Source organism: Orussus abietinus, unplaced genomic scaffold, assembly GCF_000612105.2.
Source record: "Orussus abietinus isolate OABI.00-Male unplaced genomic scaffold, Oabi_2.0 scaffold631, whole genome shotgun sequence".
Classification (NCBI taxonomy): Eukaryota; Metazoa; Arthropoda; class Insecta; order Hymenoptera; family Orussidae; genus Orussus; species Orussus abietinus.
In genome coordinates this window covers 10,878-38,457 of record NW_019394773.1, presented here as the reverse complement: position 1 = coordinate 38,457, position 27,580 = coordinate 10,878, and the positions used below count along the sequence as shown (strand labels likewise).

Sequence of the window (27,580 nt, the reverse complement as noted above, 5' to 3'; positions counted from 1 at the left end):
TGAACATACACGAATGTATACATATATTATGTGTATATACGGAATATTATCAAACTTTCGTACAAAAATTAGGGATTAGTCTTGCAAGACGGGGGTAAGGGCATCTTAAAGTAAATACCATTAATATATTAAGTATACGCTGTTAACATACTTTTCATCGTTAATCGGTAATAGAGAAAGGAAAGTGTTAAAAAATACAAACTTATCGTCTACATTTGTACGCCGCTTGAAGGTTCCTCGAAGAATTGTTAAGCGATAAAGGTTCATTAACGCGCGGCAGCAACACGGTTACTTTACAATCTTTGTGAAAGCAGATCTCATCCTTTTCTCTTCGTTCAATAAGGACTCTTTAATGTACAGGTGAGAGAATCCTCCCGAAGGATACATCCTCCGCGCGCATTTTGCTGCCCTGAGATGATAAATAAACAATAATTGTACAGCAAACTTAAACAGAAAAAAAAAAATAATAATCGCTCGACGGTGAAGCGTACGTTTATGGTACACGATGTTAGTTAATCGAAGCAATGGAATGTTAGACACGACACGACACGGTATTCTATCATTAAACATTAAATTTCGCGTTGTTCGTTACCATTACCGTATTATCATAGACGACTCGCTCAAACAAGTCATTTACGTTTTACAGGCAGAATGGAAAAAGGGATGAAAATTAACGTAGCTGCCTAGAGCCTTGAAACGAATACGAGGCCGTGGAAATGAAAATTGAAGCGCAGCCGCTGAAGAGATTACCGGGGCAAGGGCCGCAAGAAAGACGAGGTTTTCAGTCAATTTTATTCTAGGCAAGGATTAAAAGGCCACGTTTACGAGGCTGCGACATAATCTCCGAAAACTATCCCTCGATCCAGGCTACCCAATGGCGATTCTCGAAGCGAACGACCGACATAGATACGAAAGAGTCTGGGGAAAGAAGTTCCCCTGATCGCGGTTAATCCTAGGAAATCGCGGACAAGCGAGAAAAATATTGAAAATAGCTGACCGCGTGGCGCGTTGCTGTATAAAATATGAAAAAAGACATAAACAAACGCCTGTTTACAACGAGTACAATGTAGAGAGGTCCGCGATCGATTAGGCAATCGAACATCCGATGGTCCGCGAGTTCCCTCGTTCCTCGATTATCAGCATTAGAGCCACTATTCAAAGGATAATTGGTAGAAAAATCTCCATCAGTCTTCCGGCTGAAGCTTACGTTAATCATGGAAAATCTTAGGTCCATCATCCGAATACGGATCAGCGCTTAGACGTTAATACTCGGTACCAACGGGAATCGATCGGCGGTGATAATGAAATGCCTCCTAGGTCTACCTAGGAGGAATAAGTCTGGCCGAGATCTGTATTCGTCAGAAGCAAGGAGAATTTAGGGATCTAGATAGAACGAAACCTCGTATGGGAAATCGCTAGACACACAGCTATGTCGAACTACTCAAGCTACTCCTAAATTTAGACATATACGCTGACCAATGCATCGCTGCTCTTGGTATGATATACCATAATGTATGTATATGATTTATTAGTACGCTGAGATGTGATTAATCGTAATCGGTAGAGAGAGAGAGAGAGAGCTGGATCGGTGAAATCTACACAGTTTCCAAAGTGAAACGCAAAAGGGAATGCGGATGACCTCGTCTGACGAGTCCATTGCATGGCCGCGAAAAATACTCATTGAAATACTGACCAAAAAGGAGGAAAAAAAAATCGCGGGGAAGAACGTCGGAAAAGCTAACCGAAAATAGTCGGATACGTTTCGCCGGGAAAGATCTCGCCTTTATCGACGCTTACACGGCGAGTCACGGCAAACAAATTGATTTCCACGTGAATCGCGTTTAATGCCGGTCATCGACGCGTCCATCGCATTTGATAACGTGGTCTCCCTATGCAGATATTAATACCACCAGGGTGACTCACCGTGTATGACGTGCGACCAAAGAATTTCAATGTTTTTCTCGTTTCGCAAGCAACATATCCGACCTTGGGGAAAGCGTGACGATTCCGGCTGATCGAGCTGCCTAATATATATATATATATATCTATATATTTATATATATCTATATATCGGTAATTAATATATTAATATTCATATCCAGACACCTGTTTCTCTCTTTCACGTACATATATATATATATCAATCAGTACATAATGTATATCTCGCTTAGAAAGTCAAATTACCTATGTCATAGATATCCGTAATTCATACTATACAGACAAATCATATATGTCGTAACGTATAAGCTACCGTATTCAAAAGACCCGAGAGAATCAAGGAATTCCCGTTAAAAAAAAAACGACACGCGCCATCACATCTCTTCGACTTACTCAACAGTCTCTGGACTGTATCGATCGTTCCATTAATCCGGATCGCCGAACGAGTTGTCTTATGACAGAAGGTCACGACTGCGGACGCTCTACACAGTTGAAAAATAAGGAATAAGAAAGACCCCCCTCGCCTCGGATAATATGGTCCAGGGTTTGAAGCGCAATTTTTAAGCCCGTTGATCGATATCTCAACCTCTCCCGTTTCTTATGCCTTATACTTACAACTGTACAATACCTCTTCGCGTTTCTTGCACCAAGCGGCGCGTTTCTCCCGCTTCCCCTAGATCACCTCGAAGAACTCTATCCGACCGCATCGAATTGCACTTATCGAAGATGAAAAAAAGAAAAAGAAAGAGAGATGTGAAACGTGAATATTTCAAGCGAGTGCTAGGTATAATAGTATCGAGGGGAAAGACCATTTTTCAAATTTCCCGACCCATCGCGCGGTCGATAGAGAAATCCCGCAAACTCGTAAATAAATGCACGTCGAATGTCCGAGAAGGACCTCGAGCTGACCCGACGCAAACTCGAGGGTTCCATATTAGCGAAGCATTGAAAAAATAAAAATAAAGAAACTCGGAGGAAATGCCAGTGGAATACTTTTATACGCAAATTGCCAATGGTGTAACCCCGTAGACGCGAAGGGCCAGCAAAGCACGAGGGATCGTACAATATTTCCCGACTGAACCGTGACCGCCATGACACCCTGGTTTCTCCGCGTAACTTCCGAAATTAAGAAAAATAAATATACTATCAGGCTTGGCCAGATCCGATGAAATAAAACCAAAGAAAATATATTACCAGAGTCTGATATCAAAGCGCCGTAAAATTATTTACTCGTGATAACTGATCCTCGGGTTAAATTAAATAGGATTGCCGTTGAGCTAGAAAGTGAAACAAAGGCTCAGGTTTCTCTTCAGGGTGTCTTGTCGATGCTTGGTCCGAGTACGAACCCCTTTACTGTTCGGCCTGTTGTTGGATCTCGATTTTCTCGACCTTCATATCGGGGTTCATCGCCGTAGCTTCTTGGATAGCATCAGCTAGCGCCTTATCGTGGTCTATCGGGTCTCCATCCGACTGTATCGTGATTTTCTGTTCCATCCTGGTCTCCACGATGCCGTCCCTCTCCGTCTTGTACTAAAACATAAAAACCGTTGAAAAAACTCCTCCGGCATTTGAGTACCCAAAATCTCTCCTTGCGGCCACAATATCGTTCATTAAGGTGACGTGAAAGTGGCGCCAAATAGGTCTCGTTAATGAAACTTTTCTCCGAACTGGGTGTACCGAATCAATTCAAACTTAACAATGTAAATATGTAGACCCCAAGGAAGGTCCCGACACTCATGAAATTTCAATTAAAGAAAAATCTTTTTTCATAGTTATGTAGAAAATGTTATGTAAAAAAAAAGGGGGAAATTTCGTGTGTGTCAGGACCTTCTTTGTAGCCTCCATGTTCAAGTTGTAAATTTTGGAAGGATTCGTTATACCCAGTTTGTAGAATAATTTCACGAATGATCGACCCTTGGGATGGCACATTCGCATCCCCTTAAATCAAAAAGAGAGTCCCCAACCGTGATAGTCTCGACGGTCCTCGTCTTGCTGGAGATGGTCTGCGAGCTGACGATCTCCCCAGTGGCGCTGTAATTCCCATCTTCGCTCTCCAGGGCGACTTTTCTGCTCTCGGTGGCTACTAACGGCACCGTGGTTGTGGTCGTCACGTTGCTGGCAGGATCTCCGGTGTACACGTGGGTTTCCGTGGCCACGATCCCCGCAGGGTCTCCCTGTAAAAGTAAATCGCTTTTTAGAGGAGTTGGATTCCTTATCCAAAGGCCTCCTAGCTCCTTCTTGAAGGAACCCCCAGGAGAGCCGGCGAGCTTCCCTCACCCGGTGGACAGTCCCAAGGAGAATCGTCACCCTTACCTTCCAGAACCCTAAATCGTCAAGAAACGTGCGCATACACCGTGCCATCGCAAAAACACCGATAATCTCACAATGCATGTTACAGGAGCCACGACAGTCATTCACCGGTTAGTCACAGAAGATGTAACACCGTCGAGTACTCGAAGAAGACCCGTCCACCACGTCGAGTGCCGAAGTTGGACGTATCCGATAACCCTGGATTATCAAAAGGGTCTACAGGGTTGTCTTCTCAAAGACGAGGGGGTACCCCACCTTTCGGCAACTTAGATTACCTTGATTTAATATATACATGATTTAAATGGTTTAATTTAATATAAACACGGTTTAAGGGGGTGTGAAAGTGGCATCCGAGGGGTCGATCGTTCGTGAAACTTTCCTCCAAACTAGGTGTACCGAATCGTTCCAAACTTCACAGCCTTAATGTGAAGGCTATAAGGCAGGCCCTGACACTCATAAAATTTCATTTCTTTTTTTTATAAGAAATTTTAAAAATATCAATATAACAAATTTGGGTAAAAGTTGAAACTTCACAAGTGTCAGGACTTTCCTTGTATCATCCAAATTTGTATTGTAAAGTTTGAGTCGATTCGGTACACCCAGTTTGGAGAAAAGCTTCGTGGACGAGAACTTTGATGCGACTTTCGCATCCCCTTAATAATATAAAAAAAAAGGGTTGCCTCATTTTAGAAAACTTCGGCACTGGACGCTTAATGCTGTCGGACGCAAAGATGTATGTACATACCCAAGAAGTATACACGAGACCAAGGAGAGACGTTAAGAAAGGTAATGGCTAGAGCCATGAAACTGACTTTAATGAATGAACGTGCGTATGCTTTCGTTCAGACGTCATGCTGCCTCGGAGAAGAGTCTTGAGATCCCAGGATTAACAGAAGGGTGGTCTTGGTCGGTGCCAACATCTGGCGGGGTACGTCGTTAAAGGTCTTAGGGATGCAACTCTGCTAATTACCTGGTAATACTGATTGTAGAAGGCCTGGTGCTCGTCGTCGATGTCTATCGGGGTACCCGAATCGCCGCTGCTAGAGCTGGATGTACTGAGCCGCCGTGAGAACAGCTACGCCATGCAACGTGTTAGCCAAGCCGACCAAATATATTCCTAGTCTAATGGAACTAGTCTAGATGAATTAATTAGCGAATCAACGGGACGTCTCATCGAGAGGGACACGTGGCAAGCCGAGTTACTCGAGACACGGCACGGAGATTCGACGATGACTCGTGATTGACACCTTTAGGGGATATGATAGTGGCATCCGAGGAGTAAATCGTTCATGAAACTTCCCTCCAAACTGGGACTGCCGAATCGCTTAAAACTTCACTACATGAATATGGAGGCTATAAGGAAGCTCCCGACACTCATGAAATTTCACTTTTTATACCAAATTCTTTTTTTACATGTCTATGAACAAATGTTTAAACCATTGAAATTTCTCGAGTTTCCAGACCTTACTTACACCCTCCAGGTTTATATTCTAAAGTTCGAATGCATTCGGTACACCCCGTTTGGAGAGCAGTTTCACAAATGAGAACTCATTGACGCCACTTTCACGTCACCTTAAGGGTCATTCTGTACACAACGAAGCGTCGAAATATATTTACACATCTTATCTCCAACCCGGGTACATGGAATCATTTGAAACTTCAGCACGTGATTATGGAGGTCCTAAGGAAGAACGCAACGCTCGTGAAATTTTGTATATGTATAAAAAAAAAAACATGATCTTGGTTCAAGTCTGGGATAAATAAAAAATTTATTTTTTTTGAAAAATGAATTTTCACGACCATCGCGTTCTTCCTTAAAGCCCTTGTGATCACGTACTATAGTTTCAAATGATTCCACAAGCAGATTGTCAAGAAACTTAGGCGTTAATGGTCTCTCCTTGTCAAGACCCTAGAATACGTCTTGAGTGCATCGTCGAGTTATTTACATTTAATGATAATCGTCGGAACTCAGCCTAGCCACGTCCCAGGTGTCTTGCCCATGTCTAGCCTGGTGGTATTAACTTTTTTAATAACACATAAACCGATTAACCTGTCGCCCGATGATGTATGACTAATGGCGGTATTAACAAAGTTATCGATAAACACCAAAACGTCCAAAATGTACGGCAATGTGTTACGAGTGATAGGTGAACACCTTGGCTTTCGTTCTACCCAGCTAAAGAGTTACCATGGGGAGGAATCGTTAAGTGAACTTTACATGTCCCCTTATTTCCCTCTATTTGCTTCTTACGTTTTATCGAAGCTCTTTTCCCTTTCCAGGGCCCACTTCTAGCCGAGTCGTTAACTTCCTCGTTAACCCACGCTTTTCGCACTGATCTATATTCTACCTGGACAGCTGATATCCTACAAACCGGAGTGACGTTTTGAGGCGATCACAGCGCCTCTGGTCAAGGGCACATAAACTAATGTCGTAGTATTTCCTCATGTGTCAAAACGACGGGTCATTCAACCGTAAACAGTATAAGAGATGTCAAATTAATTTACTGAAAGAAAAAAATAAAAGAAATAATTGCCATATTTACATTAAAATACTTACGAGAAAAAACAGATAACCATTTTGTTTTAGTCGAAGCTTTTTTACGGTATGCCCTACGTTTTACCCGTAAATTGCATTCTCTTCTGTCTTTTATACCTTAAATGTATTCTTTCGCGAACTGACGGTTCTAAACTTTTTCGCATGCGCACGCGTTACTTATTTAGTACCGCCGCCCGAATGTAGCTGGCGCTCGGGTGCCTGGAATTCGTCGAAGTCCTCTCCATATGGAATAAATAGGTATCAGCTATCCAGTTAGTATATAGATCAGTGGCTTTTTGTTAAGTATTCGTATATCTAGCCGTGACGAGACAACGTACATATTTACAAGACACAACGGAAATACAGTCAGGCTGGAGGGCGATTTCAGGGTGACTTCGGGTTCTCCAAATTGAGCGAATCAGCCCATAAAATTACCTGCTCCCCGGAGAGGATGTGGCTGGTGGTCTTGACCTCCTGGGTGACGACTCTCTGCTCTTGCCTCGTGGCACTGGTGGCCGTCGTGTGGGCTACCGTCTTCTCTTCGACCTGGGGTTGGGGGAAAAAACGAAAAAAAAGAGAAGTCACTATTTGCAAACAAGCTGTGCCAATTAAATACCCTAAGATGTATCTGTATGTATGCGAACGTTTGGAAATTGCAGTCTCCGTTTCTGCGTTAAAAGTCGTCTCGTCGAGAAAATTCATTCGAGTAATATTAAGCTTAGATATATCTCAAGTTTCTCGGACGATCTGCTTAGTCAAACGAGAATAATCTTTCCCCCTACTAGAAATCATTCGTCACTATTTATCTACCTTAGCAATACACATTCGACAAGGCCGATCAAGACAAGGTCAACCTGGCAAGGACTTCGAAGGAGCTTGAAGCATTCTTACACAGAGTGCAGCTGAATTAGACCCCCGAAACCGAGAAAATAAATCCCAACACTTGCACGCGCCCGTTTCAGCTGCACCCTTTAAGGTGATACGAAAGGGCCATTCTACATACATAAAACGTGAAAATATTAAAACTTTGCTCCAAAGTGGGTGCACCGAATCATTTGAAACGTCAGCACGTGAGATTAAAGAGACTCAGATCGTCACGAAATTTCATTTTTCACAAGGAAAAAAAAAAATAGTGATCTTCTAAATCTAATCTAAAAAAATATTTTTATTTACCCTAGACTAGAACCAAGCAACTCGAGTACATTAGAATACAATTTTTTTTCTTTTTTTCGAGAAATGAAATTTCCCGAGTCTCAAGACCTTCATTAGGACCGGCATGATCACCCGTTAAAGTTTCAAATTCTTCCGTGCGCCCAGCTTGGAGAAAAAGTTATATATTTGTATTTTTTATCATAAATATGAGACGGCACTTTCATAACACCTTAACACATTCGCGACCGGCAAATTTTCTCCGTTTCAAATACTAAGTACCGGCGAAAATAATAAAATTCTTATACTGGTTGCCGCAAACTTGTATCGTGTATCGTGATGGACGTGATTCACGTCAGCGGCAACCAGGAATAGAATTTAAAATGACGTGAATTCACGTCAGCGGCAACCGGGGGGTAGAACTTGAAAAAGACGTGAATGCACGTCAACGGCAATCAGGAATAGAATTTAAAATGACGTGAATTCACGTCAGCGGCAACCGGGAATAGAACTTGAAAGGACGTGAATTCACGTCAGCGGTCGCGAATGTGTTAATACAGAGTTCTCGTGAGAAGGTAACGAATAGAGGAACAAATGATTGTAAGTAGTTGGCAAACAAGTACAGTAACTAAAGGATAATAATGGGGGACAAACCTGACTCGTCTTTTGGTTCTTCTCCAGGTCCTCGAGCATGGTGGCTGTTCGAGTGGTGACAGCGGTGGCTGTCATGTAGGGCGATCTACTGTCATCGGGTGCCTCCGCCTAAATACAACTACTAAGTAACCAACTCTCGTAACAAGAACGACAAGCTGCATGCAATCGACGTGCGACACGTCTCCGAATTCGTCAAAAGCCAAAGGGGGAAAAAAAACAAAAAACAACGACAAATGAACACGACTATCTCAAAAACGAAAGAAAAAAAAAAAACTCGTGCACTACTCGTGCGGGTTTCTTTACAGAGCGACTCAAGGAGGCGATAAATAAAATAGAGATAAAAAAAGATTGATAAGAATAAAGAAAAGGGAGTGCGATACAAGGCAAGTCGCCCAATCGAAAGAATATCATTAAATATCTGTCATTTATCGAGGCGCCTCTTCAGGGTCGAAAATGTCTCGAATGGTCAAATTTTCGGTCGTCACGCGGAGGGTTAGTCTTCTCGGTGAATTTTGTTTCCGATAGTCGTTGTTAGTAAGACTTTCGAAATCGCAGACCCGCAGTTTGTTAATCCGATGTTAGTCGGTGCAAGTTAGAGGGTAATGCCATATGGGAACTTCACGCGTAGCCCAGAACGTTTTCGGGTACTGGAAGTTCTTCCCCAGTAAGGGCGGAATAACGAAACGAAAGGTTCTGGATCCACCCCATGAAGTTCCCAGCCAGGCCCAGTTCTGAAGAAGCCTCCAGAACTTTTCCGCCATAATTTCCCTGGTCTTCACCTTGTTGACCTGAGTGTTGACGGTGACGTTCCCAGTGCCTCCAGGAGTGAGGTCCTCGATCTTCTCCTCGACGTTACCCCTGAGCCCCTCGCCGTCCTTGACGACGGACCTCTTCGTGGTGGTCTTCACGATAGTCGGCGTAGCCGGGGATCCCGCGGGTCTCTTCACCCCAGGGATCCTCATCTTAGCGACCCCCTTAATCTCCTTGATGACCTCGCCCCTTTCCTCGGCATACTCGTCGAGATCGTCATCGTCATCATCTTCGGCGTGCTCTTCGAGTCCTGAAGTCCTGAGGTGACGCAACGCGAACCCAGCTAGGCTCGTTGAACTCATCAGGGCCAGGTCGAAGGTCTTCTCATCGGCAAGATTCCCTTTCGTATTGTGGACCAAGCCGTCCTGGACGAAGTTCCCGTCCTTCCCGATGGTCTTCCCGTTAAGAGGATTCCCGGTTGCGTCGTGTATCCTGCCATTCTGGACGAAGCTGCCATCCGCGCCGAAGGGACCCTGAGCAATCGGTTTCCCATGTTCGTCGCAGATCAGGCCTCTCTTAATGCACGTTATCTTGATGACGGTGTAGTACTTGACCAGCGGCTTCCCGGTGGCCTTATCGTGGACGAGGCCGCCCTTGACGAAATTCCCTTCGGCGTCGAAGAGCCCGGATCCCAGGGGCTTCCCGGTTTTCCTGTCGACGACGAGACCATCGGCGACTTTGACGCCCTCCGGGCCGAAGGTTTCCCTCGTCATCGGTCGTCCATCAGCTTCGTAGAGTCTCCCAGCGCGGACAAATCCACCCTCGGAGGTCGACTCGTGCGACGTCCCTAGAGTAAGAGGGCTACCATCTCGATCGTAGATCAGACCATCCTGAACGAAGCCACCCTGGTAGCCGCCGATTTTCGCAGGCTTCGCGTTCAGCGGCTTCCCATGTCGGTCGTAGACCCTACCGCCGCGGATGACGTTTCCATCCTCGTCGAAGATGCCCGACTCGAGCGGTCTGCCGTCCCTGTCTCTGACCAAGCCCTGTCGAATGTTCGACAGGTTGGAGAGCACCGTGATACCCGTCTTCTTCTCGGTCAGCAGCTTTCCATCCGGTCCATAGATCAAGCCGTCCCTGATGTGCGCCCCCTCGGTACCGAAGGCACCATTCCTCAGCGGCTTGCCATCGCGGCCGAAGATGACTCCACCCTTGACGGAATTCTCCCAAAGGTTGAAGGTACCATGGTCCAGGGGCCTGGTATCTTTCCCAATAAGTCGGCCCTCTTCAAGGTATACACCCGGGGGTAAAGGCGTACCGGCGTTCAGAAGCTGGCCTCCCCAACCGTGCACCAGTCCGTCCCTGATGTAGGATCCGTCAGGAGCGAAGGCTCCTTCCTTCAAAAGGTGTCCCGACCCATCGCGGACCAACCCATTGCCAATGAAGCATCCTTCAGGAACCAAGGCACCCTGGCACCGTGGGTTCCCAGCCTCGTCGACGACCTTCCCATCTTTGAAGGCCAGAGTGTCGGGTCCCCTGGCTTCCTTCGTCAAGGGTCGATCGTCCCTACCAAGGACTAGGCCGTTTTCTATCCTGTTTCCTGCCGGACCGAAGACTCCGTCCTTCAGGATCCTCCCCTCGGCGTCGTGGACCAGACCTCGAGCCACGTAGGACCCATCGGACCCGAAGGGCTCCCTGTCCAAGGGTGTGCCATGGCGGTCATATATCACGCCGTTCGCTACGAAGCAGTCCTTGGGAAGAGCCGGGGCCAGGGTCATCGGTTTCCCATCTCCTCCGAGAACTTTTCCATCCTTGACGTAGCTGCCGTCAGGCCTGAAGAACGCGAACCTCAGGGGCTTGCCGTCCTTACCGTGCACCATGCCCTCCCGGATGGAGACCCCTTCCGGTACCAGGGAGTCCCGGTGCATGGGTTTCCCGTTCTTGTTGCAGACTACACCCTTCTTGATAGAAGCGCCGTTGGAGTCGAAGGTCTCCTGCTTGACGTGCTTGCCATCTCTCCCCAGGACCAAGCCGTCCTTGATCTGGAGACCGTCAGGTCCGAGGTAGCCAACGGTCAGGACAGGACCCTCGACACGCTCGCCGACCATGCCGTCCCTGACGACGGTATCGTCCGGCCTGAAGAGACCCTGATGAAGCGGCTTCTTCCCGCCCTCCGCGAAGAAGACGCCGTCCTTCAGGAACGCGCCGTCTGCGATTCTGGGGATGCGGTTGAGCGGTCTACCGTCCCTCCCGTAGACGATGCCGTCTTTGACGAAGCTGCCGTCTGTTTTGTAGAAGGCGTGTCTCAGAGGCTTGCCGTCCTTTCCGAGGATCTTGCCGTCCTTAGAGTGGACTCCCAAGGGCAGGAGGGAGCCCCTCGTCAGAGGTTTCGAGTCCTTCCCTAGCACGAGGCTATCCTTGATGACGCACCCATCGGAGCCGAAGGCTTCGCTCCTGAGGGGCTTGCCGTCCTTCCCGGAATGCACCTTCCCGTCCAGGATGTAGTTCCCATCAGGGCCCAGGCTTCCACCGGACAGGGGCTTTCCATCGGGTGCACGGATGAGACCATCCAGGATGAAGACGGAGTCCGGCAGGACGGAGATCCGACTAGCCGGTCTGCCGTCGTCGTCGCAGACGAGTCCGCCGACGATGTACCCATCCTTTCCATGGAGCTCGCCGGGATCGACGCGAGTCAGAGGTCGACCGTTCACAAATATCAGACCCTCCTTCAAGAAGGTTCCATCCGCGCCCAGCCTCTCCATGGAGAGCGGCTTTCCGTTCTTTCCGACCACCTTGCCCTCCTTCACCAAGGCTCGTTCCACGCCCAGGAACCTATCATTCAGCGGCTGTCCCGTCGAACCCAAGATCACTCCATTCCTTATAGAAAGACCCTCCGTCCCCAGGGAGTCCTGGTTCCACGGTTTCCCATCCTTCCCAGTGATGATCCCTTCACTGACGTGCACGCCATGTGGACCAAACTCCGCCTTCTTCATCGGATGCCCCTCTTTACCGCAGACTTTCCCACCCACTATAAGGGCTCCGTCCGGACCCAAGCTACTCTGCTCTAGGAGTTTACCCTCCTTCGAGTAGATAGCCCCTGCGATTATCTTGCAGCCATCCGGCAGCGGCAGAACGCGGAAGGGCTCGGCTTCCTCCTTCCCAGCGACACCAGCAACGACAGCGCCACCAGCTACGTTAGCGCCAGCGTGGCCACCGACGACACTAATCGGTGCCGCGGCGCTGGCGAGAACGGCGAGCGATTCCGGTTTTTTACTCTGAGGAGGTGGCGGAGGAGCAGCGACAGGTGCAACCGGAGGAGCTGCAGGAGCCGGGGGAGCAGCTGCACCAGCGGTAGCCTTCTGCTTCTCCTTCAAGGCTGCAGACTCCACGTAGTCGATCCCAGGGGTCCTGAGGCCGGTCGGCTTACCGGAGGGGTCCTTCGCTTTGCGCTTTTCCGCGGACTCCACTAATTTCTTCTCCTCCCCTGGGGCGTAGTTGAAGGCCAACCCCGTCGCCTTCTTCCCGGTCGGGGAACCCGCCGGGGATATCCTCCCTGTCGTCGCCCCCGCGGATGCCGGGCCATCCTCGTAGGAGAACCCATGCTGGGTGACGGGTTTCTTCGGGGCCGACTGCTCGGTTTCCTCGTAGTCGTAGGGCTTCGTGTACCCTGCCATCTTCTTCGTCTCCGGTTCGCGTCCCTTCTCCACCTTAGACGGGTCTTCCGGGCTCGAGGCGAGCTTCTCCGTCAGCGGGATACCAACTGCCTCCTCGCTCTTCCGGCCTCCCGAGGACTCGTCCTGGTCCTTGCTCTTCCTCTGTTTCTGCCGCTTCGAGTCCTTGTCCCGCTTGCCGAACAGGAAGCCACCGACCGGACTCTTTTTCACGGTAAACAAGGACACATGCAAGAAAAAAACACAAAGTACAGTAACGGGCAAAATAGCCGCCACGTTGTTTTCCTCTCATTTATTGGAGTCAAATTTCAAAACCTATTTTTTTATTATTATTATTATTTTTTTTTTTTTAACCAACGTTTCAAGGTTTTGGAGTTTGACCAGGCGGTAAATATTTTGCCCGCTGCTGCGTTGGGGCTCACACTTTACGCCAACGTCTCAAAGAAACGAAATGATATCAAGAGAAAAAAAAAAGGTGGAAATAAAGAGAGAAATTAATGATCTCTAGGAGCCAGACATTTTCCCCAGCCTTCAGGAAGGACACTTCGCAGGCAGGTCCGAGGTGGAGGAGCGAGCCATTCCGCAGGCGGGGTTTCCTCTCTAGGTGCATCGCGCCGGTCCTTACCTTGGACTTGTCCTTGTCCTTCTCCCGTTTCTCGGGGCTCTCCTTGTCCTTGCTCTTAGGCTCTACATCCCGTTTACCGGAGTGCTCCTTCTCGGAGCCGGGGTCGGCGTTGCTCAGCTCCAGCCGATTCTCCTTCTCGTTCTCGTCCTTCCTCTTGGTGAGACCGCCGGGCGGTAGGACCGCGATCCCGCCGACAGGTTTCGACGGTTTCTATAAGTAAATCGACACGACAAATCGACCACAAGTCGGAAAGAGGAGACGGAGAACGAGGCAGGTGTCAAAGGGGAACCAGGAGCAAATTTCGCTGGTTCCGGAACCTGGGAACGAATTTCGCCGGTTCCAGAACTCGGGAGTGAAATTTCGCTGGTACCGGGACTTGGTAACGAATTTCGCTATTTTCAAAACCCGGAACTGAATTTAGCTAATATCGTAATTCGAGGGTAAAATTTCACCGGTTCCAGAACTCGGGAGCACATTTCATCGGTTCCAGAATCCGGAAAAAACGTTCCAGAAACCGAACCGAGGAAAGTGGAACTCGCGCGTCCCCGGCCCTTCCTTTGCTCGGCTCGTTGGCTTACCTCTGCCCGTTCACCGAGCCACTCTCATCCGAGTTGCCTGTACCTACCGTACCGTTACCTTCGTACCGTGGGTAAATATCCGCGGTAACCGATAAAAAGCAAGAGATAAATCAAAAGGAAACGCTGAGGGCAAGGTTGAAACGTCGAACGACCGCTCTTCCCTATACGTGAATTTCTCAAGCCGGTAAAAGCCAATCCCCTGCGTCATCCCTCACGGCCATCTCTTGGGGACGGTAAGACAAACACATTTCTGATGTCATTGTATACAAACAACAGGGGGGAGAGGGGGATACTAATCAAGCAAAAATGCCCCTAGCCAGCAGTCTCGACGTTTCGATATTATCTTGCTATTTTTTTTCTTCTTCTTCTGTATCATTTAACAGGATGAACCGGTGACACCCAATAGGCACAATCATACCAAGTACTTCAGGCTTTCCTTTTCTTTTCTCCGCTCGTCCGTCATCGTTTCCAAAAGTCGTAGCAAAAATTCGAACGAGACAAGCAATCACGAGGTAACCATCGAAACGCCAGAGAGCATGCAACCGGCGAGGATGGAGGAAAGAGGGAAAAGGTGAACAGAAGAGACCAGAGAGCGGTCGAAAAAGCTAATCGCTCGCGGTACTATCTACTGATTAGTGCAGCGGGACACAGCGAATTACAAGACAACTTCAAGGCACTGTCAAGGCACTTTGAAAACACGACACGACTGTGTGAATTCTTCTGTACCTTTTTGCCACGATCGGCGTCGTACTCTCCTTCCAGGCTACTGGTACTGCTAGCGGATGTCGTTCCAGCGCTTGTTTTTCGTGTCAGCTATCGGTGTTAGTTACGATTAATTTTCCTCGCCAGAGCTCTACGGGTCGAATCCGGCGAACGATAGAAAAACGACAAAAAGGAAAGAGAGAAAAAAAAGAAGAGGGGAAGTAAGTCCCGAACAAATCTAGCTACTAAACGGAACGGAAAGTATAAATTACGAGTAGAAAAGATGAAAATAAAAAACGGGAAAAATTAAACGAGTCCGTTTGGACGGCTACAAATAATTGTCAAAAATCATCCGACCAACCGGGAACTCGTTCTCGAGCTGTACGAGGATATAAGTGGATTGTCTATTAAATAAATCTACGAGCAATCTCGAGCGCAACGAAACCCAGGAACCAAATTCACGTACTAACGAGCCAGTGAGCTATTTCTCTAAACGACCTGACTTTAGGATCCGTGAGACTCGTCTTCGATTATTTCGCGATCGACGAGTCGACGAGGTCAACAAAAGTCGCTGATCGGTGCACACCTTGGTTGCGTCTAACTCTATGACGTCTACGATACGTATCTATGGGTTTCCGTAAACACCGTGCCGTGGTAACTTTAGGGCCGAGCTATCTCGCCACCGAGCACTTGGATCCAACTCGAAAAAGAAGAAGAGATACACCGTCTAAGAAGCACTCTCTAATCCGACACCGAGTGAAACACGGTGTCTCCCTAAAAAAGCAGGCATATCGTGTAACGCAATCAGTGCAAACAGACATCAGAAACGGGGCCCGACCTTTTAATCGAAACCGAGTCGTTCACTTGGCGTATCTCTCCCCGAAAACGAAATCATACACCGACTAGATTCCTACGAGCGTGCCTGCTTTACATCTCCCAAGCAATAAGACTCAATAAATAAATAAATAAAATAGAAAACGAAAGGCACGTTAGTGACACTCGAATTACTGTTCGCAAGCAATGTGAACGAGTTACAGCCGAATCGCCTCCATCAGAGGTGATCGCTCCAAGGCAATTGTTAAAAGTTAAAACCGATTAGACACGGACACATAAAAGCAACACGGACGAGTTAGTCCTCTCGCTTACGCGTTAACACGGGACGAGGCACAAGTACCGAAAAGAAAGACAAAATAACCGGCCCCGTATCTTAAATCTACGTATTGAACGATTCCCTGGCAAACAACGGGTCTGTAGAAAAAAATATGAAATAATAAAGAAACTCGCGAATCGTTACGCGGCCCGGGGGCCACGCAAGGACGCGGAAACCCGAGGATCGTCACGACCACCTCGAGTGGGTATTTTCGTGATGCAGCTCGAGAGAAACTCATGCACTTCGGGCTGCACCTCCGTGAGATGGACCAGGAGGCAAGCCGCTCTCTCACCTTTTCCTTTTGCTTTTTGATGGGACTTGGTCGTTGGTCGATGTGCTCCATGTTGGAGATGATCTCCGGCTCGTAGCTGAACGTGTGCCTCTTGTTGGGCTCGGAGCCGTAGGACTCGACTGGTCTAGGACCACCTAGAGCTGCACAGAAAGGCGCTGATTTTAATTCCATTGTATAGCAGAGAAGCATCGCACTGTCGAAGACTCGATAAGGCACTTGTGGTGTCGTCACTTTCAGTTTGGCGAACGCGATCCCGTACATTATCGTCCCGCCTGATTTTTGCGCAACTTACTAGTAAAACACGAGTACCCCCCAATTATCGCACTAAGGCATATAAAACAGGGAACGCATTTTTACCGTCCATGCTTCGGGACGTGAGTCGCCGGCCACTGAGAGACCTCTCGAACTGAGGCGGTTGCCGGTCGATCGGTATCTTCTTCGTCTCGTAGTGCGTTCTGCCGGAATACCGGAAACGCGATCCCAGAGGCGGAAGCAGGCCGACTTTCTTCACCGGCTCCGGACTCTTGAGCCTGGGGGTCAACGGGAAACGACGATACGATTAGTGACATAATTAAATCACCAGGGCGAGAAATCCGAGGGCAGCAGGACCCTTCTCCCGCGAGTTAAGGTGATAACAAAAGGATTACTCCTCATATGTATGTATCAAAACGTGAAAATACTTACAAAATCTTTCTGCAAGCTGAGTGCACCGAATAATCTAACACGCGATTATGGAAGTCCCAGTGAAGGTCTCGAAACTCACGAAATTTCAATTATCGAAAAGAATTCCTTTCTTTGGTTCTTGTTCGGGATACTTTTTTTTTTTTAATTCAAATTTCGCGAGTTTCAAGACCTTCATCGGGACCTCCACCATCACGTGTTGAAGTTTCAAATTATTCGGTGCACCTAGTTTGGAGAAAAGTTTTATAAATATCTTGACGTTTCGATGGGGACACATTCGTAAGACCTTAAGACTAGAGATCCAATCTCTCGGTACCTGAAGAAAGTGTGATGCTCGACGCAGACCTTCCACAGCTTCTTGGCGGCTCTGTGGTTGGCCAGCTTGAAGCCGATGGTCGACTCGAATTGCTCGAACTCGCCCGGTCTGATCTTGATATAAAAGTTGTGCCTCTTATAGGAGATCTTCAAGATCTTCGGCCAAGCGAAGCGGTTCATCCTCAGCCGGTCCCTGTACACCAGGAGACCCGAGGAGCACACGCCCAACATAATGTCGACGCCTTCCGAATCCTTGGCCGGATGGAAGTCGACGCCGTACATCGCCAGCTTTTTCGCGTTCTCTAGGTAGTGGAGTTCCGCCTCCGCCGGGGTCTGGCCTCTGAAAAAGTAATCATCTCCTTGTGAAGAGCACCGAAAACCCACGTAGACATTATACGAGTACTTTCGCTAAGCCAAACGAGCCTTACTTGTGGGTCTTGTGGAGATCCATGACCTTCTCCACGAGCTCGGGGGTCTGATCGGGAGCGAATTTGAAATCCTTGAGATAGGTCTTGCCATGTTCCTCGGGATCGTAGTCCCCGACTTCCGACTGGACTAGATAAGACCCCAGCAGTGCATGAGTCACGAACGAGCACGGCAAACGGCCAGTAATTATGTCGTTTCGAATTTGCAGGCAAAGCTGATAGCGAGTAATGTCCTCTTGAAGCTGGGCCGGATCCGGGGGATAGAACTTCACTTCGAAGTTGAACTTCCAAGGCTCGTCTGAAAGAGAGATAAAGGACGGTTTAACGAATATCTCCACCCGAGACTCACCCAAGCGGGTCATCGTACTTTTAACGAATTTCGCGATCCTCTTGTCCAGGTCGAGCCAGTTCCTCGAGTCGTGCCTGTCCTCGTAGATGAGCCCAAAGTAGTCCTTCTCCAGCAGGTTCATACTCTGGCATATCTTGTCGAGGAGCTCCTGGCCCTTCGCCTTCCTCTGCAAGAAGGGAACCGAGGTAGACTATTGCTCCTAAAGAATTTGTTTACTAAATGTCCTCCTATTGAGATGAACCGACGGACACGCTTACGTCGATGGTGAAGTCTTTGACGGTGCCATCGAGCAAGGTAATCTTGACGAGGGCCGTTTTTCCTTTTGCGACCGGGCTCTTGTTGGGCGAGCCTCCGGTGCCGGTTCCATTTTCAGCGACCGTGACCACCACCTTCCGTTCCTGTTCCTGGTCCTGGCCCTGGCTGTGTTCCTGTTCCTCCGGCATGGCGAGGCCCGCTGCCTGAAAAAAAAAAAAAAAAATACCACCGAGCCAGCGTTTACTATAATTCTATTTATTAAGAAATAAATATTTCTCGAACTGATGTGCCGAATTTTGGCGATAAGCGTTCGGTGGGCCTTTTAATATATTTCGCGCAAAACTTTTACCGAGTTTCCTGGTATTCGCGTCGAGGGACAATTTCACTCAGGAAATCATGGATTTTAATACTGAAAATCGGCTGGAAATCGTTGGAAAACGCATTCTCCCAATTTTAAGGTCGAACTCGTCACTTGTTACCGAACCTCATTGTTCATCATATGAAATCAAAGGCCCTCCACTCGCGTTCATTCTCTCGTTTCCGATTACACAATTACTCCACCCCGAGAAATAAAAATTCATTAAACCAATGAGAAATATATATTTCTCCGACAAGCACCAAAGAAATATCCCGTTGATTCGAAGAATAATTATTTAGCTCAAATAAACTCAAATAAATTGTCACAAATCCGAGAAAAAAAAAAAGAAAAATGTTCCGTCCAATTTATTCAACTTTATTAGAATCGAATGGTTATTTTTGGAATTAACAAAATATTTCTCTGGTTCGTCGACGTTTTGTCACTCAGTCCAGAAACGAGGAGATACCCCCCAGAGTTTATCCAAGTACAATGGATATTTATCAACTAAAAATAGAAGGTTCACGTCCGCCATCTTGCCCAGATGCGCCTCATCCTTTCGCGAGAGCGATGCAACCTCCTCGGCTAAACATTTACATACCAAAAGCTTCCACGCCACGGTTTCGCACACAGATCTACGTGTGAACACCCACGTAGGACAAATTACGTGACCGGGATCGGTATGGAAATGTCGATTACAAAAGATACCGTTCTAAAGCCGGCGCCCAACGCAACCGAAGTCGTCACGAAACGATCCGATGGATGTACCAAGCTCTCGCAAACAAGAAAGATCGATCAAACTTCCGATATAGGTTTCATCAGCGGACGAACATTACGGATATCGGATAGAAAATATTCCGCGTTAAATCTCGCCCAATCGTTGGGATTAATATCAGGCGCCTCTTTCTTTCCTCCCATGCAGAAAAATAATTATCAGTCGTAACATTTCGCCTTCACTTGCTTCGGTAAACGTAAACCACTTGAAAATGAGCCGGTAAATTTTTTTTTTATTCAAGAAGAAACGCTTAGGTGGAATTAACCCCCCCAAAAAAACCATCACTTCATTAGGGCCTCACAAATTCTATTCATGGCTACAATATTCTTCATTAGTTACAAAAAATTGTACATCGTCCATAAGATCGGAGAGAAACGACGATATCGTTTGACAGATGCTACAAATTCAATTGTTAGTCTGACAAGCATTTATTTCTAAAGAAAATACCCCTACGACTACATCTACGTTCGATGCATATGCATTTTGGCTGTCGGTGCAATTATTGCTTCAGCAAGAGCGAAACTTTTATCAGCGATATGCTTGACTGAGAAAGAAAGATTCCATTCAACGGTACCTAAGAAATTGATTGTTACTATTGAAATTTCATTTTTTTTTTTTCGAAAGAAAAAAAAGTCTTTTGGTTCTTGTCCGAAATGAATAGAAATTTTCGGTAGAAAAGTGAAATTTCACGAGCATCGCGTTCTTCCCTTAGGGCCTTCATAATCCGGTGTTGAAGTTTCAAATGATTCGGTGCATCTAGATTGGAGAAAAGTTTTATAAATATTTCGACGTTTATATATATATAAACCCTTTCATATCACCTTAATCTCTAGAAGCCTGAAAACGAATACCGAGGTACTCGCCAAGGAAATAGCACCTAACCTCCATTTGCGCTCGTAAAACTAGCCGCGCGGATAACGCGTGCACAGCGTTTACACGGCGGTGTATCCGCGAAGGGTCGTTCACCAAGCCTACAGGTATTCAGGATTGTGCAGTGACGCGTTATTCGAGGTTTTTTACGTAAAATACTTAAGAGAAGTATTTTACATAAAGTCCAAGTAAAATACCTAATAACGTACACGACAAAGACGTCGGTACTGTAACCTCACTTTTTCAAAGTGGTCATAGTACACATCACGTGTTATTAAACCTTTCAGTTACAAAAAAAATAAATAAATAAAGAATAATGGCAAGGATGAGCAAACCATTGAAAAAATCTAGGCTTCAACATTCAATTTTGAATTGCAAGCGCATCAGGAATAGAAACCGCAGAAACACAAAGGTCCCGCGTTCGAGTAAATCACATCGCGTATGAAATTTCGAAAGTAAAATACCTAGTAATTTACTTAAAATAAAAAAATATACATAAATGTGTAAATTACCTAGGGTATTTTACTCACCCAACCATACAGGTATTCCCGGCGCATCGGTGAGTTAACAATAAGTAGTGGTCGAGTGGACTCAAAGTGGTCGCCTAAATGGACTCGACGAGCATTTACTCCCCTAGGTATTTTACATACACTAGTGCTCGTATAGAATTTTTTTTTTTTCGCAGTACGGAGGATAATAACTCGAGTGCGTGGGTCGAGGCGAAGCGGCCGTGGCACTGACCCCGGAAGGTCCCCCACAGCGCTTGGGGCTCGCGGAAAATCATTCGCCGTTCCTGGAATATAATCGCAGCCGGGAGGAGCAAGGCCAGCCTCGACGACTCGACCGGCCAAATTGGAACCCCCTGACCCTATTGACTCCAATGACGCCAATCTAGCCGCTCTTATGACCGATATTTTCATCGCCGAAAGTCCCGGGCGCGGCTCGCGAATGATTAATGGCCGCGGTGTATATGTACAGTGGCGGACATGAACGCCACCCCTACAGATACGGCATCGCGTGTGCAGGACGGGAGGGCATTGATGTCTCCCAGTGTACCGGGCATGCATTCCAGAGCGATCCCCCCCGATCGAAGTATCTACTACTATTAATATGATTTAATTACTCTACACCAACTTTTCTGTTTTCTACTCCGTTTTATTCCTGAAATACTATATATATAACTGACTATAAGACAATGACAATGGATCTAATTATTTTACTACAAAAAAATCTGTCTACTTCTCCCTGTACGGAAATACACTTATAGTTACGTTTGCATAAGTGGAACGCTCCTCAATTCAGTCGACTCGAGTAAGACACTTATTTTTAATTTTATTACGGGAAATTACCCAACCCTGTTTTGGATGCACAAATCGGGATTTGGGATGGTGGGAATTAGACCGGCCGCCGTATACGCGATTCCGTTCGCACGATACATTGTTGTACATGGTCCGATACAATATGGGTATTTAAAAAAATCTTGTCATAATTGAACACGTCGATTTCGATACCAGAAAAAAAAAAAATCGGGAAATTACCTAACCCTATTTTGGATGCACAAATCTGGATTTGGGATGGTGGGAATTAGACCGGCCGCCGTATACGCGATTCCGTTCGCGCGATACATTGTTGTACATGGTCCGATACACCCGGAACGGTTGTTTGCCGGAAGCGAAGACGCGGGCGCCGCTTGTCCACGGACGCAGAAAATTCTCGCAAACGGGAGGACCTAGTGGCCCGACGGGCGATTTTCGATTAGCCTCCGTTTCCAGGAGCTATTTCCTCGCCCGAATCGCCGGCGAATGGATCGTAAACCTCCGTTCGATATTCCCCGGCGATGGCGGCCAAACGTCGGCGAATGTTTTCGAAAACAATTTATCGGTAATGCCCCGTACGGTTGGATATACCGGGCCGTAAGGTTAGCTCTTCGAAAGGACGTCTGGATTTAGCGGTGACGACATTCTGCCGATTGGAAATAAACCGTCTCGTTAGGCCCGAGTGCCGTTAAGCCTCTTCTCTCCTCGGGATGCGACGCGTCTTCCCGCGGACGCTGGCTGGACAATTTCACGTGACCCTTCTAAAAGTTTCTCTTCGAGATCGCTAAAACGCCCTCAGAGATACTCGTTTACGCTAACAAAGAATCACAGAAGCGCGAGGATATACAAAACCGGGAAATGATCGTCCTATAGACCGGCCGATCGGGGACGCGATACCCTCCAGTCTGCGCTTCAAGGTTAAGGTGAAACACGCCGAGGAACTAGATATCAACGTAGGGTAAAAGAGATTTTTCCAAATACCCTACGTTGCCGAGTTTCGTTTTTATATCGACTGCTGTGTCGAATTATATTGGGTATTGTACCAAATGGCATACTCCACCGTGGTAAAAGAAGTAAAATTCGAGAAATCCTCTGGATTCGTGCTTTTCGAGGCCTTAATTAACTGCCGAGTGACCCCCTGGGCCATCTGTGATTTCCGTGCCAACTAAATTTTAACTCCGAGACCAAAGTGATCTGAATTATCGTACAATTCTCCTGACACTTTCGTTTCTCATATTAGAGCCTTCAATAATTCTACATCGATCGAAATGTGAGAGCTCGACGCCATTTTGGTTCTGGTCTGAATTCAGTTAAGAAATTTCTTACAAAAGTCCACATTTTTAAAGTGTCAGGATAATTCCTAGTCGCTCACGAATCATGTATCAAAGTTCGGACAGTTCTATCCAATACCCTTAACCCATTTGCATCATAAGGAAGTATGAAAAAAGGGTCCTTATCACATCTCAAATTTCAGGCTGAATGATAGTGGCCAGCAAAATTGAGCGCATATATATGCTAATGATGCAAATGGGTTAAAGGGAAAAAAAAAAGAAAAAAAAATAGGGAAAAGTCACCTTAAGGTTCAAATCAGTCGATTCGAGTAAGACACTTTTTTAAGGGCATTGGGGGGGCGCCCTTGATCCCTGGAATTAAACGAACATTTATTTGAAAACTAGTCCTAAGTTTTCCGGGATTCCAGTCTCGAATCATTTCGCGAATTGACCTCGAGATCGGCGTCGATCCGAGTGCCTACTGATCGCTGTTTCCGGTCCGAGCCCGGAAGTCGATGCCGGTGGCGGTGCCATCGAGGGGGTGACCCGATTCCACGCAATCCTCGCAATTGTCACCGCCGAACGGCGCCCGATTACGTAAACGGCTGCGTTCACGCCGAGCCACCTCGAGAGAGCGAGACACGGTGGAGGATCTGACTCACGGCCTCCTCTTTCGAGCGTGTCCGCGTAATCGTATCACGGTCGCGCACCGCTCCCGGACCGGGTGTGTACCCGGTTTTCAGATAATTCCACGCCGGATAACCTTCGCGGAGGCGACGAAAGGTCGGCCTTAGCGCCGCGACGCATCGACTACGGCACGCAAGGAAGGTATCCCAGATCGATCTCTCCGATTTGATATCTTTTATAATATGTTATAGTAGATTAAAAACTAAGCGACACGTATTTTTTCTTATCTGCCATTAAACACTTTAAGGGGGTGAAACCACCATCCAAAGTAAAGCACGTCAAGGGGCGATTTGGCAGTTTCACCCACAAGAACATAATATTTTTTTAACCAATCCACCTGGAAAAGCTTATTCATAACGAGAATTGAAAAATATAATTATCTCAAAAAAAAAAAAGCTAAGAGGTGAGCCACCCCTCAGGCCTATAGTGGCTTCCAGATGACCATTTTTTTTTTTTTTAACGAAGCACCACTAAAGTGGCCCTCTTTATTCCCATGTATTAAAAGCGACAAATGAGTATCGTATTCATATAAAATATTAGGCCGAGCTCTACGTATAGGCAGTACATCTCCGCGTCCTACTCCGCCGTAATTAAGGGGTTAACCCTGTTTGGCATTAAATTTCAAATTGGATTTGCATTTCTTTTTTCCTCCTATCTAGAAATAAAAGGGCGTAATGTACTTTACGCTCGCGTAGAAAACTATGGACGTATTATACATTGTAATATAGACGTAGGAAACCATGTGAATTACGTGACGTATTGTACCCACCCAACCCCGCCTCGAGAGGGACGGCAATAATATGGCGAAACCCAGCGGGATCGTTAATTAACCGGGAAAAACAAACGTTCGAGAAATAGGCGAAGGAAACCGCGAGAAACTGTCGGTAAAAGCTCGACCCGGTGATTTCTCGGAATCGGTCGCCGAGGCGGGGAGACTTTCACGTCGCCCTAACCTCACTTTGGCTCGCGACCGAGTAACCGAATACATCGCGGCGTTAGGTGTTAAGTTTTAAAACCGACATATCGTCCCGCGCGTATCGCTGCAACGTCCCGATCGTTCCCTATCCCTCTCTTTCTTTCTTTCTTTCTTTTTTTCTATTTGCAGTCGCGGGACAAATAGGTTTTCGGCTCGCGCCAAAGGCGCGCCCCCTGCCGCAATGCGGGGGACCAATAGCGCGCTTCTTTCTCCTCGCGCTTGTCGACGCCTATGGGCTGGACGCGAAGGCCCTATCTAGGTTTTCCGAAACCCCCGATTTCTCGCCCTCTGGATCGGCAGCGACATGCAAGCTTTACAGGATTGGGTAAGTAAAATACCAGAGGTAATTTACATAGTTTCTTTCGCAGCAAATTACTAGGTATTTTACATAACAAATTTCATACGTTATGCAAATTACACGAATAGTAATTGTTACGTGTTTACATGTGCGCTAAAAGACGTTTATAATTTATACCCTAGCGCATACGTATATCATGCATCCGCCATATTTGAAAGCGTAAAATTCTAAAGAATTTTGAACACAAGCGCCAAATTCAATTTGCTATTCATAGAAAATATTTACGTGTTTAAACGTGTGCTAAAAGACGTTTATAATTTAGCGGATGTCATGTATCGTCAATCTTCGGCATCCGCCGCATTGAAAACGTAATTTATTGCTTTTCTACAAGTTTTTATGGGTAAACTACTTTGTTTACGGAATGTACGTTGAAAAGGTCGAAAAATGCGTAATTACCACACTCTACTGCAACAATGTCATATAGCTGACACGCAAAAAAAAAACGGATCGCTCTGCGTCGCGCCGACGTTCACTCGTCGACTGGCTGAAGTCACGTCTTTTTAGAGCCGATAACAGGATTTTAAAGCCGGCGCCTAATCAATGTACTATTCTTAGAAATTATTTACGTGTTTAAAACATGTATTAAAAGACGTTTATGATCTAGCGGATGCCGTAAATAGTCGATCTTCGGCATCCGCCGATACACGGTATATTTCCGAGAACGTAATTTACTGCTTTTCTGCAAGTTTCTACAGGCAAACCACGTGGTCTAATATACGTCAAAAACCTCGAAAAACGCGTAGTTACCCAACCCTGCTGCAACAATGTCATATCGCTGGCTCGCAATAAAAAAAGGGATCGCTTTGCGTCGCGCCGACGTTCACTCGTCGATTGGCTGAAGTCACGTCTTTTTAGAGACGGTGACAGAACGCGCTTAAAGAATCCACGCCTATTTTTCGCGTTTCTACAGATAATGGCAGCGAATCGTCGTTTCGCATTATCTTTTATATTCTTTTCCGTTCACGTGATTAATTCTATGGGAGTCGAACATCCACGCGAGGGACGAATTATGTAAGCTGTATTTCCGATCGTGAATCGTCGTTTCGCGTGTCGGATCGAACTCCTTCCGGTTCCGTCGGACGCGAGACGAGCCCATGTTCGCCGATTAAATTACAGATCTTTTTTTTTTTCCCCGACCTCCCTCCACCCTGGTGACACAAGCCGCGACATGGCGTTCTCTCGTGGGCTCTTTCAAGCGATGCCCACTTGAGGGAATATAAAAGAGCGGAGAGAGCACCAGACGGTCTCTCGTGGTAACGCGAAATCGATCCGAGCGAATTACAGGGGAAACAACGACGAATTCGAGCAATATAAAAAGTAGTCCACCGTCAATGCGTGCCTTTTCGACAGCACGCGAAGCTCGGATCGCTCGATAACGCGGCAGTTGCTTACACATTTAAGAAGACCTTCCGATCGACTAGAAATGGCAGATTTAATAACGTGGTTGGGTTACATCGCTCTACCTAATTTGTCTAAAATTTCCCAGCGAGTGGATAGTTCCCTGAATCGTGTTTCTTCGATGCAGTCGAACTGTTCACCACTGACGACGGTCCTAAGGTAAACTGCTAACAATCGTATCCGATGAAACGTCTTCTAACGCATAGGCACACGTAGGGTAGCTCTACACCTCCGGTCCGACATCAAAGACGTTATCGACGGTACAAAAGTTTCGAAGCAGCGGATAAATGTTTCATCCCTAACTCAGTAATTCTTGCAAATCTGCCAGACTCCTACTAGACGTAAATGCTTTCTGGGTCAATGCAGGGTACCTTAGTCAACGCGTGCAGTCGACCCTTTCCTCCCACCCTGGAAGTGTCTCTGTGTATCTACACCAAGAAGGTAAACAAATTAAATTAAGAAACAAACACTTTTTCAGCCGCAAAGGAGAAGTGTACCAGACAAGTCGATCCGACCATAAACGACGTAGGGTACATTCAAGCCAAAGAAATACCATTATGGCTCAAGGTGTACCCAGAAGCCCGGTCTTTCGACATCGACGTACTCGAGGCGGCGGATCGGAATGACATCTGCGCGATCTCGGGCTAATGCCACGGAGACGCTTCCTAACCCCACTGCGGGCGGAAAGGTGTCGACGCGGAAAAGCGAAGCCACTCTTCGGGCGCGTCGCAGCCGCCGCGACCTTAATCCCGTTAATGCGAGACATTCTGGCCGGGAAGGGCCAGACCCAGATAAAGGAAAGCGTGGTAAACGCGACTCGAACTCTCACCTTAGGACGTAGAGGCGAAATCCATTAAACGGCACGAACGCCGCCGTTGCGTCGCTTTCTTTCTCTCTCGCTCTCCCGCTCCCCTTGGTTGTGGCAGTCGACGCGCTTCGGAACTCGCAATCCGTCAATTCCTTTCGAGTCTTCTCCAGAGCTCCTGGACAACTGGGCAGGGCACGTAAACCTCTCCGTAAACGCGCACGAACGTGTCTCGCGTACCGAACTAGCACAACTAGCGCGAGCGAACCGGGAGGGGCACGCTCGGCGATACTCGATGACGAATCGGGGAATCGGTCTCGACTTGCGTCGGTTCAAGGCAAGCGACTCACTGGTCAACTCGACTACTGGAACCGTTGAGATCGTCGCGT

At 47.1% G+C, this 27,580-nt stretch overlaps 1 protein-coding gene across 3 annotated transcripts; it reads right to left on the bottom strand.

Moving 5' to 3' along the window:
• LOC105702860 lies at positions 1-27,504 on the bottom strand. Of its 3 annotated transcripts, XM_012430772.2 has the most exons (15): positions 27,216-27,504; positions 18,383-18,583; positions 18,144-18,291; positions 17,780-18,074; positions 17,353-17,691; positions 16,713-16,885; positions 16,356-16,495; positions 14,938-15,024; positions 13,634-13,843; positions 9,367-13,212; positions 8,588-8,695; positions 7,220-7,330; positions 5,219-5,323; positions 3,903-4,112; positions 1-3,468 (listed from the first exon to the last, which is right to left on the bottom strand). In XM_012430772.2, the coding sequence occupies exons 2-15, from the start codon at positions 18,566-18,568 to the stop codon at positions 3,289-3,291; spliced, it is 6,138 nt and encodes a 2,045-aa protein (XP_012286195.1). In that variant the 5' UTR covers positions 18,569-18,583; positions 27,216-27,504; the 3' UTR covers positions 1-3,288. The 3 variants fall into 3 exon arrangements, with proteins under 3 accessions (XP_012286195.1, XP_012286197.1, XP_012286196.1); XM_012430774.2 differs by lacking the exon at positions 5,219-5,323 and having other exon boundaries at positions 27,216-27,503; XM_012430773.2 differs by lacking the exon at positions 14,938-15,024 and having other exon boundaries at positions 27,216-27,503.
• Between the last annotated feature and the right edge of the window lie 76 nt (positions 27,505-27,580).

Coding starts and splice junctions, on each gene's coding strand:
- LOC105702860 (XM_012430772.2), bottom strand. CDS start 18,568: ATGCCGGAGGAACAGGAACACAGCCAGGGCCAGGACCAGGAACAGGAA. Junction 16,496..16,712: donor CACGTCCCGAAGCATGGACG/GTAAAAATGCGT, acceptor CTTTCTGTGCAG/CTCTAGGTGGTCCTAGACCA. Junction 3,469..3,902: donor GGACCGTCGAGACTATCACG/GTTGGGGACTCT, acceptor TTTATGTTTTAG/TACAAGACGGAGAGGGACGG.